At 43.3% G+C, this 12,551-nt stretch overlaps 2 protein-coding genes across 3 annotated transcripts; one reads left to right on the top strand and one right to left on the bottom strand.

Moving 5' to 3' along the window:
- Positions 1-728: 728 nt before the first annotated feature.
- LOC143337784 (ADP-ribosylation factor-like protein 3) lies at positions 729-3,720 on the bottom strand. 2 transcript variants are annotated; one of them, XM_076757651.1, is made up of 6 exons: positions 3,647-3,720; positions 2,764-2,907; positions 2,495-2,611; positions 2,325-2,375; positions 1,815-2,000; positions 729-1,132 (listed from the first exon to the last, which is right to left on the bottom strand). In XM_076757651.1, exons 1-6 carry the CDS (start codon positions 3,647-3,649, stop codon positions 1,085-1,087), a joined length of 549 nt encoding a protein of 182 aa, XP_076613766.1. In that variant the 5' UTR covers positions 3,650-3,720; the 3' UTR covers positions 729-1,084. The 2 variants fall into 2 exon arrangements, with proteins under 2 accessions (XP_076613766.1, XP_076613765.1); XM_076757650.1 differs by lacking the exon at positions 3,647-3,720 and adding an exon at positions 2,987-3,014.
- A 734-nt stretch (positions 3,721-4,454) lies between these two features.
- Positions 4,455-12,469, top strand: wbp1 (WW domain binding protein 1). The gene is made up of 4 exons (XM_076757649.1): positions 4,455-4,720; positions 5,621-5,723; positions 5,995-6,162; positions 7,336-12,469. Exons 1-4 carry the CDS (start codon positions 4,658-4,660, stop codon positions 7,884-7,886), a joined length of 885 nt encoding a protein of 294 aa, XP_076613764.1. The 5' UTR covers positions 4,455-4,657; the 3' UTR covers positions 7,887-12,469.
- Positions 12,470-12,551: the final 82 nt, after the last annotated feature.

Here is a 12,551-nt window from a genome sequence, read left to right as displayed (position 1 = left end):
AATCATGTTGGTATGAAGGGGGCTATATAAATGCAAATTGTATTGGAGAGCCATTAGTCCTGGAAAAGGTTTGTATGTAAATGCCCTATAGGACCACAGCAGAGCACTCGGCCAGTTCAGATTAGTGGGATTTGTGGCAAATGTGCTGCAAAAGACAAAATAGAAAAATAGACAGAAAATGCAATTGCCTTGTGGTAAATCATGGTGAACAAGGTGAGTAGCTGAGTAATTGAATGGCCAAGGTGTTTCTGTATGGTTTATTGTGTATGCAAGAGAGATGTACTGGGGTCGGTTCACTGTATGCATGTGCATCTGTTCATGTTTTATGGTCATTCGGTTCATGATGCCGATTTCCTCTGTACCTGAGCAGAACACACCGTGGCCATAAGCAGCTATGCGAAAGTGTGAATGAGCAAAATGTTGAAGCGTCACTAAATTAATTGCTGCCGATTAATGCCTGCCTTGTGTACGGTCGTCAATCTGTTTGACAGTATGTCGAAGAAAGACTTCATGGTTGGCAATAGAGCATAATATATCAACTGAAGAAAAAATAATTATGTGATTATAAAATGAGCAAATCAAATATGGCACAGAATGCCACACCATTCACAGAAAGTAGAGGATTTAATAACTGTGCATTAGGCTGTGAGAGGCAACACTAGCGCAAGGCCGCCCTCTAGCTTTCAGAGGAAAGACTCACAGGCATTCAACACAGCATCAGTCATGAATCCACCACACAAAATGCTGAATTTTTATTCAGATAGTCGGTGACTACATACCGTCACATTAGAAGTAACACAACAAAAAATGTGCAGAAGCAGCAGTTTGAATAAAACAGCCTAATATACACAGTATATACATTTCAAGACATGCATTGACAGAATTAAGAGGTTAACACATGTGGAATTACTGTAATGACAACTTTTACTTGTAAAATGTCTTAATAATGCCAAGTGAAGACAAAATGACAAAAATGAAAAAAATAATAACACGTTCTGTCACCTATTTGTCCAGGACGTAAAGTGACTGGGTGGGTCAAGTGTAAAGTGCAACTGCAATTCTTCACAGATCTGTTGCTTCCGAATTATCTTTTGCGAAAGGTAATATTTCTGCAAACCCAGGTCATGCCATCCTGCAAAGAAGCAGACAATGTGGTCATGCTGTGAAAGTCAGGGAGGTGAAACTGATGTGAGCTGCAGCCTAAATGTATGTTTACAAGCCATAGTTTCCTGCTGATTTTCAAGCTGTCCTACTGATGACGAGAGAGCAAATAGCACAACCGCATTATAACCTGCATGCTCTCTGTGCCAGTTGTCCCTGGTTTAAACTGACAATAAGATGAGGAAATCAAGACAAAAAATTGTGAAATCCTACTTAAAGTGGACTGTTAACTTAAAGATTGATAGTGATTTTATGATGTATAATACGATGACTGGCGGCAGAATTAATGTTTTAAAAACATCGTCTTACTGTGGCTGGTGATGACACTGTCATAGACACAACAGCAAAGCCTCTTTGGTCTTTAGAAAGATGATAACGTGCTTAACTTCCAACCTCTAATCAGGACAATCTTATAAATAGCACAAGTATGTATAGTTTGAGCAGGAAGGATTAAAACGGAAATGAACTGCAGGGTTGCTGCTGGCCCGTTGGTTAACATGAACACAGGTCAATCAGGAAATGTTTGCCAAGAAGAAGCAGTCAGTTCCAATATTCTGTGAGTTCTCACTCTGTGTCACTCTGCAGCCCACCCTCTCTCAACCCTCACTGCATACTCATGCTGTGTGTTTGCAGATTGTGTGCACTGTGTTTACCTGTACTCCCTCAGCAGTGACTGCTGAGCAGGCCTGGACCTGCCACATGCGATCGCGGATAGTGTGCAAATTGAGACTTTCTGCCAGCTCAGATGCCGGGGTGGCTGTCATCAGATCCTGCTTGTTGGCAAAGATTAGCAATGGCACAGCAGCAAGCTTTTCCTCCTCCAGCAACTCAGCCAGCTCCTGGTGGAACAGACACGTGACAGTGGCCAGTGACATGTGTACTGACTGAGCCAGAAAACAAATGATATTGATGTTTCAGAAAATCAGAAAATGTGTTAAAAAATTAGTAATTTATTAACTGCATTGACATCCTGCAATCAGCATCTGTAATCATCCATGATTAACTTTAAATTCCTACTGTTTGTGATGAGTCTGCACTCCTACGATGAGAATATTTTCTAATCCTCAAAATGCTCTCTAGTAACTGTGTATGAGCAGTAATCACACGAAAAATGTCTTACTATTGTACTCGTAATAAAGACATGCATATATGTTGTATCTTACCAGACCCGTCTCTTCAAACCTTTTCCTGTCTGAGCTGTCAATCACATAGATCTGCAAACAGAGCCATAGATATTACCAGAACAGTTCATTCATTGCATAGGACTCCCATGTGTGGTTGTTGACTTTTATTAATTCTGGCCATTGTAACAAGTACATTATAGAGAACCTACCAATACATCTGTGTTCTCAAAATAATTCCTCCAGTAGGGGCGGATCTTGCGCTGACCTCCAATGTCCCAAACATTCAACTTGAAGCCAGACGACTGAACGCTCTTTATGTTGAAGCCCTGTTGAAAAAGGACACAGGTGCTTGATGCTTTGTGTAATACTTGCAGCAGCAGAATAAAAACATGGTTTGGAAATCTGTTTGATGAAGAAATGTATTTCCACAGTGTGTGACTGAGCCATTGGATGTATGCAAGTGTGTGCATATTTGTACTTGTGTGGGGGTGATGTGGCTGATATCTTCGGCTGCGAGCTGTTTTAGCAGAGTGGTCTTGCCAGCATTGTCCAAGCCAAGCAGCAGCAAGCGCACTTCCTGTTCTGGAGACTGCTTCAGCCTCCGAAGGATGGACAGCAGGCCCTGCAGGTGGAGCACAGTACATGGTATGAGTTTGACTGGGGCAGCAGGTTCAAAGATGACATTTCACAGGCAAACCTACAAGCATTTTCTCACTATATTGTTACAGAATCATGACCTAAGCTGTGTCAGGTAAAGCACCACTCAAAGGGCAGCATGGTGTCAGGAGCTGGCAGAGGAAGCTTGACGCAGCTTTAACAAGAGGTTAAACACCCACCCCATACAGTGAGACTCATCTAGAGCATGGGGATTTAGCTGTCAGCTGTTTGCAGTGGCCTACACCTGTTGTGGGTCGAGAGCTCTCATTGGCTAAGATTAAGCGTGCGCACAATGAGTGGCTTGTGTCCAGAAAGTGATAAGGAAGGCTTTGGCTCAACCTATTTACCTTGCAATGTGTTCTGTTAAGATGAAAATGCTGCACTCTGTCACCTGTAACATGTGTACCGTGTCAAATGAAGAAACAGACATTTTCTGTCATATTACAAATCAATACAGAAAGTCATAATTTTAGCACCCACACGCCTATTGTTTGCATTTATTTTTAGTGACAACTTTCTAAAAACTAATGCAGTATTTTATCTATGCTAAGTAGGTGCCCAATTTTCTGGCACGTACCATTAGCCAGTTGCAGCTAACAGCTTTCAGTAACACACACATGAAACAACTATCATTCAATGAAAATATACATTAAAAAATTGTTCAAATTCCAAAGCAGCCAAAGCTGTGAATCGTGATAACTCACCATGTTTTCCTCAGGTGTGCATGTAGCCCCTGCTCAGACTGAGCGGATTAACATCTTTCTCACCATGCCACTTGGGAGAAAAGCGGTCAAGTTCTGTTGCCATGGAAACCGTGACGTCACCGTAAACAACACGCGGGTTGGGCGCGTCTGGCATGAGACCAGAGGAACATAAATTCACCGAAGAATATAACGCTGCAGATATTTCTTTGACTTCTTCAGAAAATATACTTTTAACTTCTTACTTAGAATAAAGCTTTACTGTTGAGTTGATATTTTCTTCTTGTAGCACTTTTTTTTTTTTTTTTTTTTTTTTTTTCCACATTTTGTGCTGTAAATAAACTTTATTGTTATATTATTAAAATGAATTGCGTGTTACAATATATTTGGCAATTGCTGTACTTCGTAGGAAACTTGTTCCTTATTTGGCTTTCATTTTCTGTTAAAAAAAATAAAATGAACTCAATATTTTATGTACTATTTTTTATATTTAATAGAGAAAGAGATCATACAGTTTTGGGCGTTGAGAACTGCTCCAAGCAAGTGACAGCGTTACACCGACCGTACATAACAGTTCATTAAATTATACGGAATCTTCCGCATTGAATTTGAAAGAAATTGAAGCATGCCTTCGCCAATCTACCAGACTCAGGACTGATTACACGGATATAAGAATTTTGTAACGCTGCAGTCGGTGGTGATAATGCTCTGTCCAGGTACAACCAGGTCACAATTCGCCATTAAAAGAAGAGGAAGAAGACTGACTTTGAACTTGCACTGTGTGAAATCATGTTTTCACACACGCATATACAGCGCCCCCTAGAGTTCAACAGCCGACCCCGTTTCATATTACTACTAATGCTGTTTCTGAGTAAAGGAACAACACAAACATGTCGGAGAACGACAGGCTGAACCGCTAACCATCTACGGCCACTCGCAGTCACATCTTCAAGTCGTCGATTCAACCGACCGCTATATGATTCCCGCCGTGTTCACGGCCGACAACCCAGAAAGATGCCGCAGAAAGCACTGGGATCCATTGTAGGTCTTCTTTGTACTGGGACCTGTCTGGTGCAGGTAAGCCCCTGTTAGTGCTCTCAGGGACGGTTGACGCTTCCACTCGAGCCCGCGGCTCCATGGGTGGGTGAAGGCCTTCTGCCGATCCTTTTTGTCTCCTCCACAAAGGAAACTAGGCACGGTTCGCTACTGTACACCGCGGATGACGTCAGTTAGTCGAAGTTTTCATTTATATTTCGACAGTAAAGTTGAGAGAAGATCCACTACATAAGCGGAACAGCTGTGCGGACGTGCTTTATTACCGCAGTTTAACAGTTTGAATCAAGGGTATCAGGAAGATTAACGTTAGCCCTTGCTAACTGGTACCCGGCAAATTGACGTGTTTATTCATAGTTGTTGATGTTAGCTAGCTGGACATAGCATTCAGCCCCACTTTGTCCAGTTTGCTTCTCTGATAGAAAAGCTCTTTTAACTTTTTGACAAAATATTTTGAAAAAAATATATACTAACACTCAAAATGGTGCTTTATCAGCGTTGAATTTTATCTGCATATTCATTGACGTAAGTTACTGACATCGTTAGGCAGCATATCAGTAACGTTAGCGTCATTCTTTTGTATCTACAGGTTGCTCTCAAAGCATTTAAATTCACTTTCTGTTTCATCATAGTGATTGATAGATGTTCTGCACCGTTGGCAAGATTCAGCAGTTTCCTCTGGCCTTGCCTCGATAACATTTTATAATATGATTTGAAATCTCAGTGTAAGTATTTTGCCTGTATAAATATAGGTGTCAAGGTGCATGAAATTAGCACAGAAATGTGCAAGCACAATACGTGACAAATTACAGAGGCTAAATAGATCCCAGAAATAGGTCAATCTATTAAGAGCTTGCTATGCAACTTATGTGCTTGAGTGTTGACTCAGACACTCACTTTGTGTACCTCCTGTGTGTATTTAAGGGGAAGGAGTTCTGTTTTGGGGTAAACAATGAGCAGTACCGCTGTGAGATGGGGTACTGCTGTGGAGAGACCGAGTGCTGCACCTACTACTACGAGCTCTGGTGTAAGTTTTTCTTTTCCCATTTCTTCATTTACATAAATCACAAAGTGTTTCTTTGTATCCCATTCCTATTGTCTAGTTATTCATCTATTGTGGAGATTTAACTCTCAAGATCTGTGTTGATGTGTTTAATGTCTGTTATTTCTGCTTCAAATTAGTTTCACTTTGGCAAAAAGTATACTGAGAGCAAAGTGACTTCAGTTTTGGTTTCATCAGGTACCTGTAGATGAAGAAGATGATGATAGGATTACATTGATTCTGTCCTCCTTTACAGGGTTCTGGTTGGTATGGACCCTGATCATCATGCTAAGCTGCTGCTGTGCCTACCGACACCGGAGGGTTAAGATGCGTCTTCAGCAGGAGCAGCGTCAACGTGAAATCAGCCTCATGGCCTATCAGGGAGCCTCCAGCTCCTTCATATCCCCTCCGCCGCTAAATATAAGTGAGTAGTCTTTGTGTTTGCTATGAGGATGTTAAAGATGCCCTCCAGATTTTAAGAGTGTGATTTTGGTGCTGAATACAGTCTTTATTTGATTTTTCTGCTCCCTTGCAGTTTCATATTCTTTGTCATCTTGCAGCTTTATGTGTAGACTGTGCCTTTCTTAAAGTCTTTGACAGTTGTCAAATGGAGAGGGCACTCTCAGATGGATGTCTGTACCTTGAATGCAGATTAGGAGCTACAAACAGGGTTGTGGTGGTGTAGGCATAGAAACCCAGATAATCTTTTTTACAGCAGCTTCCTCCAGCACCTCCTATGGGATCCTCTTATGCTCATGGACCTGCTGGGAGGTTGCTATTCTCTTGGGTCTGCCCTGAGGTCTCCCCGATCAAATGCAGTGCTGCAGTACTATACCAAGGTGGTCTTAGATAACTGTACTCTTCTGCCTATTAGACATCCTAAGGCTTAACTTACTCTTTTGGATACCACTCAAGCCTTATGTCCATAGGTAAGAGTCAGAACATCGATGAAACAGCCACCTTTTTACTGAGAGAGTCATAACCTTAGAATTGGAAGCACTGATTCTCATCCTGATCCTGACAGTCAGCTGCAAATTGTCTGAGTGTATATTGGAGAGCATGGCCTGACCTTGCCAAAAGGACCGCAGGCAGCAGAGATGCAACCCTCATATCAGTGGTCACTCTGGGCCTTGGCTGAAACTTGATATGTTGTCCTCTAATATCATAAACAGGAGATGGGACAAGGTGCACGCTTGTTAGAGTCTGAGGCCCGCAGTGAACATGCTTGAGTTAATGTCAAGAATGTGAACACAACTCTGTGAGCGTACACAGACGGTGACTCACACGGAGACCCATTTGGACATGGACTTGTACAGGTCTTTCCACAGAATATCATGGGAAACATACTAATAAGCCATTTCCAAATGCTCAGAGTAATTTTAATTGTGCGTATCTTCACAGACAATATTCTAATAGTTCTGAGAAAACATTTTCTAGTTTTCCATTCTAGTTTTTATTTCTTCTAGTTTTGGATTATTTTTCTGTCGATTGGATGATTGGTTAAATGGCTAATTGTAGCATATCTACATAGATGTGTGTCTGCCTTTAATGGGATGATGGTTTGAAAGCCAAAGCTTCTGTATTTGCTGACTTTCAGGGTTCTGGAACGACTGCAAGCTTCCTGACTATGAAGAGGTGGTAGGTCACCCTCCCACACCACCTCCTCCTTACTCCGAAAATCCTCCTGAGACTACTCCAGCACTCCCTTCACAAGTGAACCAGCCTGATGTGGCCACGGTGCCACAACCGCTGTCTGAGGCGGACCCGAGGGTGGACAGTCAGGCCTCGGGCTCATCATCAGACCAGGAAGCAGTGTCGATGCCCATCCAAGCGCAGTGTCTGGCAGAGGAGAACGTGGAAGCTCCGTTGATGATGGCAGAGGAGGAGGAGGAGGAGGAAGATGAAGAGCTCATCACTCGCCGTCGCCATGTGACAGGCGACTCTGGGATTGAGGTGTGCGTTTGTCAGCTGGACGTAGACGAGGGCTCGGGGGTTGAGGAGGAAAGCGACGAGGAGCAGCGAATGTGCAAAGTCACCGGTCGGGACTGCTGCTCCGGGCACCAGCAGCAGACCTTCAGACAGAAGGAGCACACCTCCGAGCTGCCCAGCCAGACCGCCAGCACCAGCACTGGGGATCACATGGTGTGATCCACAGCTCAACTAACCAGCCAACCAGTGCGGCTTTCTGTTTCACACAGGGTGATACGAGATAGCTGTCGCCATCATCATCACCCCAGGGACTGTCTGTGTTTTAATTCTTTGAACTAACACATAGGCATGACGTTACGATGATGATGATAGCTAATCCTTAATGGCTCCTGATTTGGAAAGATGAATAACACATGATGTGGACAAAAATCCTGGCTTTTTTTTTTTTTTTTTTTGCTTTGCTTTGCTTTTCCTTTGTGGGGAAACCAGCAAACACATGTTGATGTTCCATTTGGTATGTTTTTTTTTTTCATTGGGTAGCAAGAAGGCAGCAATTGTTTATGAATGAAACCAGACTGTTGCTCTTGCTTCTGCCCTCTCCTTGAGTGCTGCCGTCATCTTTCCGTTTTCGTCTCGCCACTCTCCTTCGGTCAGAACATTTCCGGCCATCCTTCCATCTGACATTTTACCTCCGGTGGGATGGTCAGCTAGGAGCATACCGACACGGTCAACAACATTTCTCCCTGGTCCCCTCTATGACTAAGCAAGGGAGTCAAAAACAAACCTCTTGAACACAGGATGATACTGGATGAATCGACAAGAGCACACATTTCGTTTCTCCCCAAAGCTGCGTGTGTGTGTGGAAGTCTGTGTGTGTGTGTGTATGCTGTGAAATCTAGGGCACAGCTGCATGGTGATGTCAGCTCTGAGGTCATGGCAGCCAGCGTCTGGTGTCCTCTGGTGTGGACTTTTTGCATCTAGAGTCGGTGAGGCAGCGACTATACACTCACAAACTCAGAGGAGAGAGAAAGGAAGCCGAGTTATTTTGTCTCTGGGTTTTAAATAACGTAAATGTTTAAATATCATGTCTGCGGTCACCAATCAGCATGACTATAGGTAAGGAGTGACCAGCTTTTAATGATTTATTGGTCGTGCGCATGTGCTCTCCCCGCTTTTGGTTTCATTAAGTTCATAGTAATAGCCAGGAGGGCTATGCCACCTCCCCCCCCCCCCCAATAAAAAGCCTTTTGGCGGCTCTGTGTTAGTGTCTTTTACTTACTGTGTAATGTCAGAGTGAGTGGTGGCAGCAGTTGACTCATTTTACACTTAAGTATATAGTTTGGATGTTCATAACGAAGGATGCACTTGCTTTTGTTATTCCTTAACCAGTAATGCTTCAGTAAATGCCACAGGTGTCACTATTAATTGCAACAAAGCTCCTGACGAGGGGCCGCTAGAGTGTGTCCTATTGAGTGGTTGTTATAGTGCAGTAGGGAAGGACTGAGTCTTGTGTGTATGTGCGTATATATCTTTAAGGTGCTGGTTGAAATACTTATACAGCACTGAGGATGATTAACTATTAAAAGCACTGGTATTTTGCATGAGGCATGAATTTCTGTGATTATATTTGAGTTCATTAGCATTTTCTTGCAGTTGTGCTACCTGCTTTGCTCATCTGTTTGTCAAAATGATAGTGGGCTGAAGTGGCACACAGCTTTGTGCCCAGATGTTGGGGTAAAGATGTGGACTGAGGTTTAAGTTTATATGCCCCGGATGTCGTTTCGTTGTTTTTTTTTTTTTATGACAGTGAGCCATGCTATGCTGTTATGCTGGGCTGGTAGCTAGTTAGCTGGCGCTGTCTTGGCTCTCTGTGGCCCCTGTAGCTCTTAGCAGTGTGAGGGATTTGCAGTGGTATTTTCCATTGGCAGCAGAGGGTGGGTGCATAAGCAACGTGAGGTGGATGCAGGCTGTAGTCTGCAGTCTATTCAGTGTTAGCACAGCTGCAGAATCTATTGTGATTAACTGCATGCTTCTCTGCATGTCATGTCGCTTGCCCAGTATACTGCACAGTGTGTATTTAAAAGCGTAGTAGCTGGGCTGGGTGTCAGGAAATCCACCGCAAGACAAAATTGTTATCTGTTGCCAGATAAAATCCTGTACAAGACGAGCAGTCAGTAAATGTTTCACTGATAATTTTGTGTGGAACAATGTTCAACAACTTTTTAGTTGTCTGCTCTCATACGGTGTCGAAATGGGCACAGTGTAAAGACTCAGGCTGGTCATTCTGCTTCACACACGCTCACAAAGTACTGTTCCTGATTGGCCTGCATCGTTATCATGATGTGACACTCAATGGTGCAATATTCGGTTCTAGAGAAATCGATCCAAGGTGATCATGTCTAAATACAGTATTGTGGCTGAATCAGCAGTTTAAACTTTCAGTTATCACTTTGACTTTTTTAAATGCACTGTAGCTATCAAGCTTACATTTCCAGCTGGCAAAGTGGAGAGTAAATGTTAAGATTTCATGCTTGCCACGTGTATTTATTCAGGCATTTAAATGAATTGGTGTGTCTCTTTTTTCAGCACTGATTCAACTCCGTCAAGGACACATTTAGAGAATTCTTGCTGATAAAAAAAAAGTAAATGAATGTATAATTCCAGGACCCATTGAGCTCAGTGGCCCATCAAAGTGTTTCTTCTTTCCTCCCAACTCACAGCAGCTCAGAGCTCTGTTCTGACTGTGGTTGTGCGTCTTCTGCGATCTACTATTTGGGCTGCATTACATACTGTTGCGGCTTAAGTGTAGGAACGCAATACAAGAGAGGGCTTGTGCAAATATCAATAGAGAGAGAAACAAGATGAATGCACAGCTGCCTCTGGCTTAATGTTTCATGCTCATAAAATAAGCCTAATCATGCCGCCTTGTGTGGTGTCGTCGAGCAGGTGCTTAACTATGAAGCCGAACTAACATGGCAATGACCTTTTCAGAGGAGCTGTTACACTGTGACCATTAGCACACATGATATAAGACATGTTTGACCAATACACCTCAAGCTGCCTTTGCTGCATCTCTCAAGCAAATGTCTTTATTATTGAGCTGCACAATAAAACATCGCCTCTATGCCCAAACAGACGTGCTACTGCCTTACTAGAGTAGATGTTGTGAAGTGGTTCTGTTCTCGGTTTCTTTTGAATGGAAATATTCGTGTTTTTCCAAGCATGGCTGCTTCAGAGCGGAGGAGCGCTGTTGTATCAGTAGAAAATGGCACTCAAGCTTGTTCCGCTTGCTTCGTGAGAAGAGGATGTGGTTTAAAAACATTTAAAAAGCCACACGAATTAAACTGTCACAGGTTGTGTGGAGTCGTACTTGTGTTGGTTTTTGCATCTGAGGAGAGGTTTAGTTGAGTTTAAATACTGTGTCTAGTCATTTGGGGCCCTGACGGAATTTGTCAAGACCAGATTTTGAGTTGGTGCTCATTCTGCTTTTTGTTGCACGAATCTGGTCGCAATTAGTTTGTGAAATGAACTGACTCATGAGGAAAAGCATGAGGAAGATGAGTTTAAAAAAAAAAAAAAAGTTTTCTATGGTTTTTTTGTGATTCATCCTATTTGTGTTTGGAGAACTTAGAGAACTTAACTCCAACAAGAGAATGCTTTGTAATCGTCTTGCTAAGGTGCATTTTTGCTTATTTGTATACATATGTAGACAAAATAATAGGTGGTGGGGGGGGGGGATGAGGGAGGGTCAGGGGTTATTTTCTGCATGAGTAAACTGGAGGTCCATAGTTTTCCCATTGCCAAACAACTACTATGCCTCCCTGGTTTTCACATGTTTACTGAGATTAAGGGCTATATATCAGTCATCCGCTGTGGACAAACATCCATCCATGCGTTTGTCTGAGTGACTCGTCTGCAGCGCGCTGTTCGTGGAAAGCCACAGTTGCCGAGGTCCACGATCTGAACACGGTCGGTGTTTAGGTTTGGATGTCCTTTTTAATGTTGTGGTGGAGCTCATATTTAACAATAGCTGATTGTATATGACCACGTATGTTTGTTTCATAGGCTTTAACTTTGCCTTTTTGTTTCGTTAACCTCAACGGAGGTGCGTGATGCGACATCCCTCCACCCCCACCCCCCCCTCCACCCCCACCCGCCGCGCGGTGAGAACCCTTCTTGCTTCCGTAAGCAGCTGCATGTGTGGTTGTGGCAGGACTTTTTGCTTTGCTCCGCCGGCACACCGCGGCACCAAGTTGCGGCCGTTTGTTTTTCTCAGCTGCACCTCCCTGCGTGTGGACCCTTGGAGACAGGAGGACACGTCCAGCCATGCAGAAATGTCGGCGGAGTTATCAACCAAAGTCGCTGCCATCTCCATGCGACACAGATCATCACCTTTCTCACCCGTGTGTGTGTGTGTGTGTGGTTGTCATGATGATGGTCTGTTTGGTTTCCCACTCTCAGGGTTATCTTTAACGAGCAGTGCTTGAGTTCAACGCGTTTTTGACCCACCGGTGTCATAAAGCCAAAGCAGTCGTTTCACGATCATTGTCTCCATTGTCGGCGTTCTCTCTGCATCACGCATCTCTGTCGTGTATTGTACTTTACTCAACTAGGCTATGCAAAAAACATCTACTGTTATATGCTGCGACCCCTTTCTCACCTTCTCTGTCATTTGTCTGTGGGCACCAGTACAAGCAATATAACTCAGTACGTGTGGCACTGCACTGCACTGCACTGCGCTGTACTGTAATCCACTTTGGTTGGTCTGTGTACATGTATTTGTTTCAGAAAACTTGTAAAAACGAAACTTGTAATTCTACTACAATGATGTGGTGAGTGTGTATGCTTCAGTGTAACCTGAGGGGCTTGAGTTAATAAGCCATT

The sequence above is a fragment of the Chaetodon auriga genome, chromosome 19, assembly GCF_051107435.1.
Source record: "Chaetodon auriga isolate fChaAug3 chromosome 19, fChaAug3.hap1, whole genome shotgun sequence".
In the NCBI taxonomy this organism is placed as follows: Eukaryota; Metazoa; Chordata; class Actinopteri; order Chaetodontiformes; family Chaetodontidae; genus Chaetodon; species Chaetodon auriga.
This window is presented reverse-complemented; position numbering and strand designations above follow the sequence as displayed.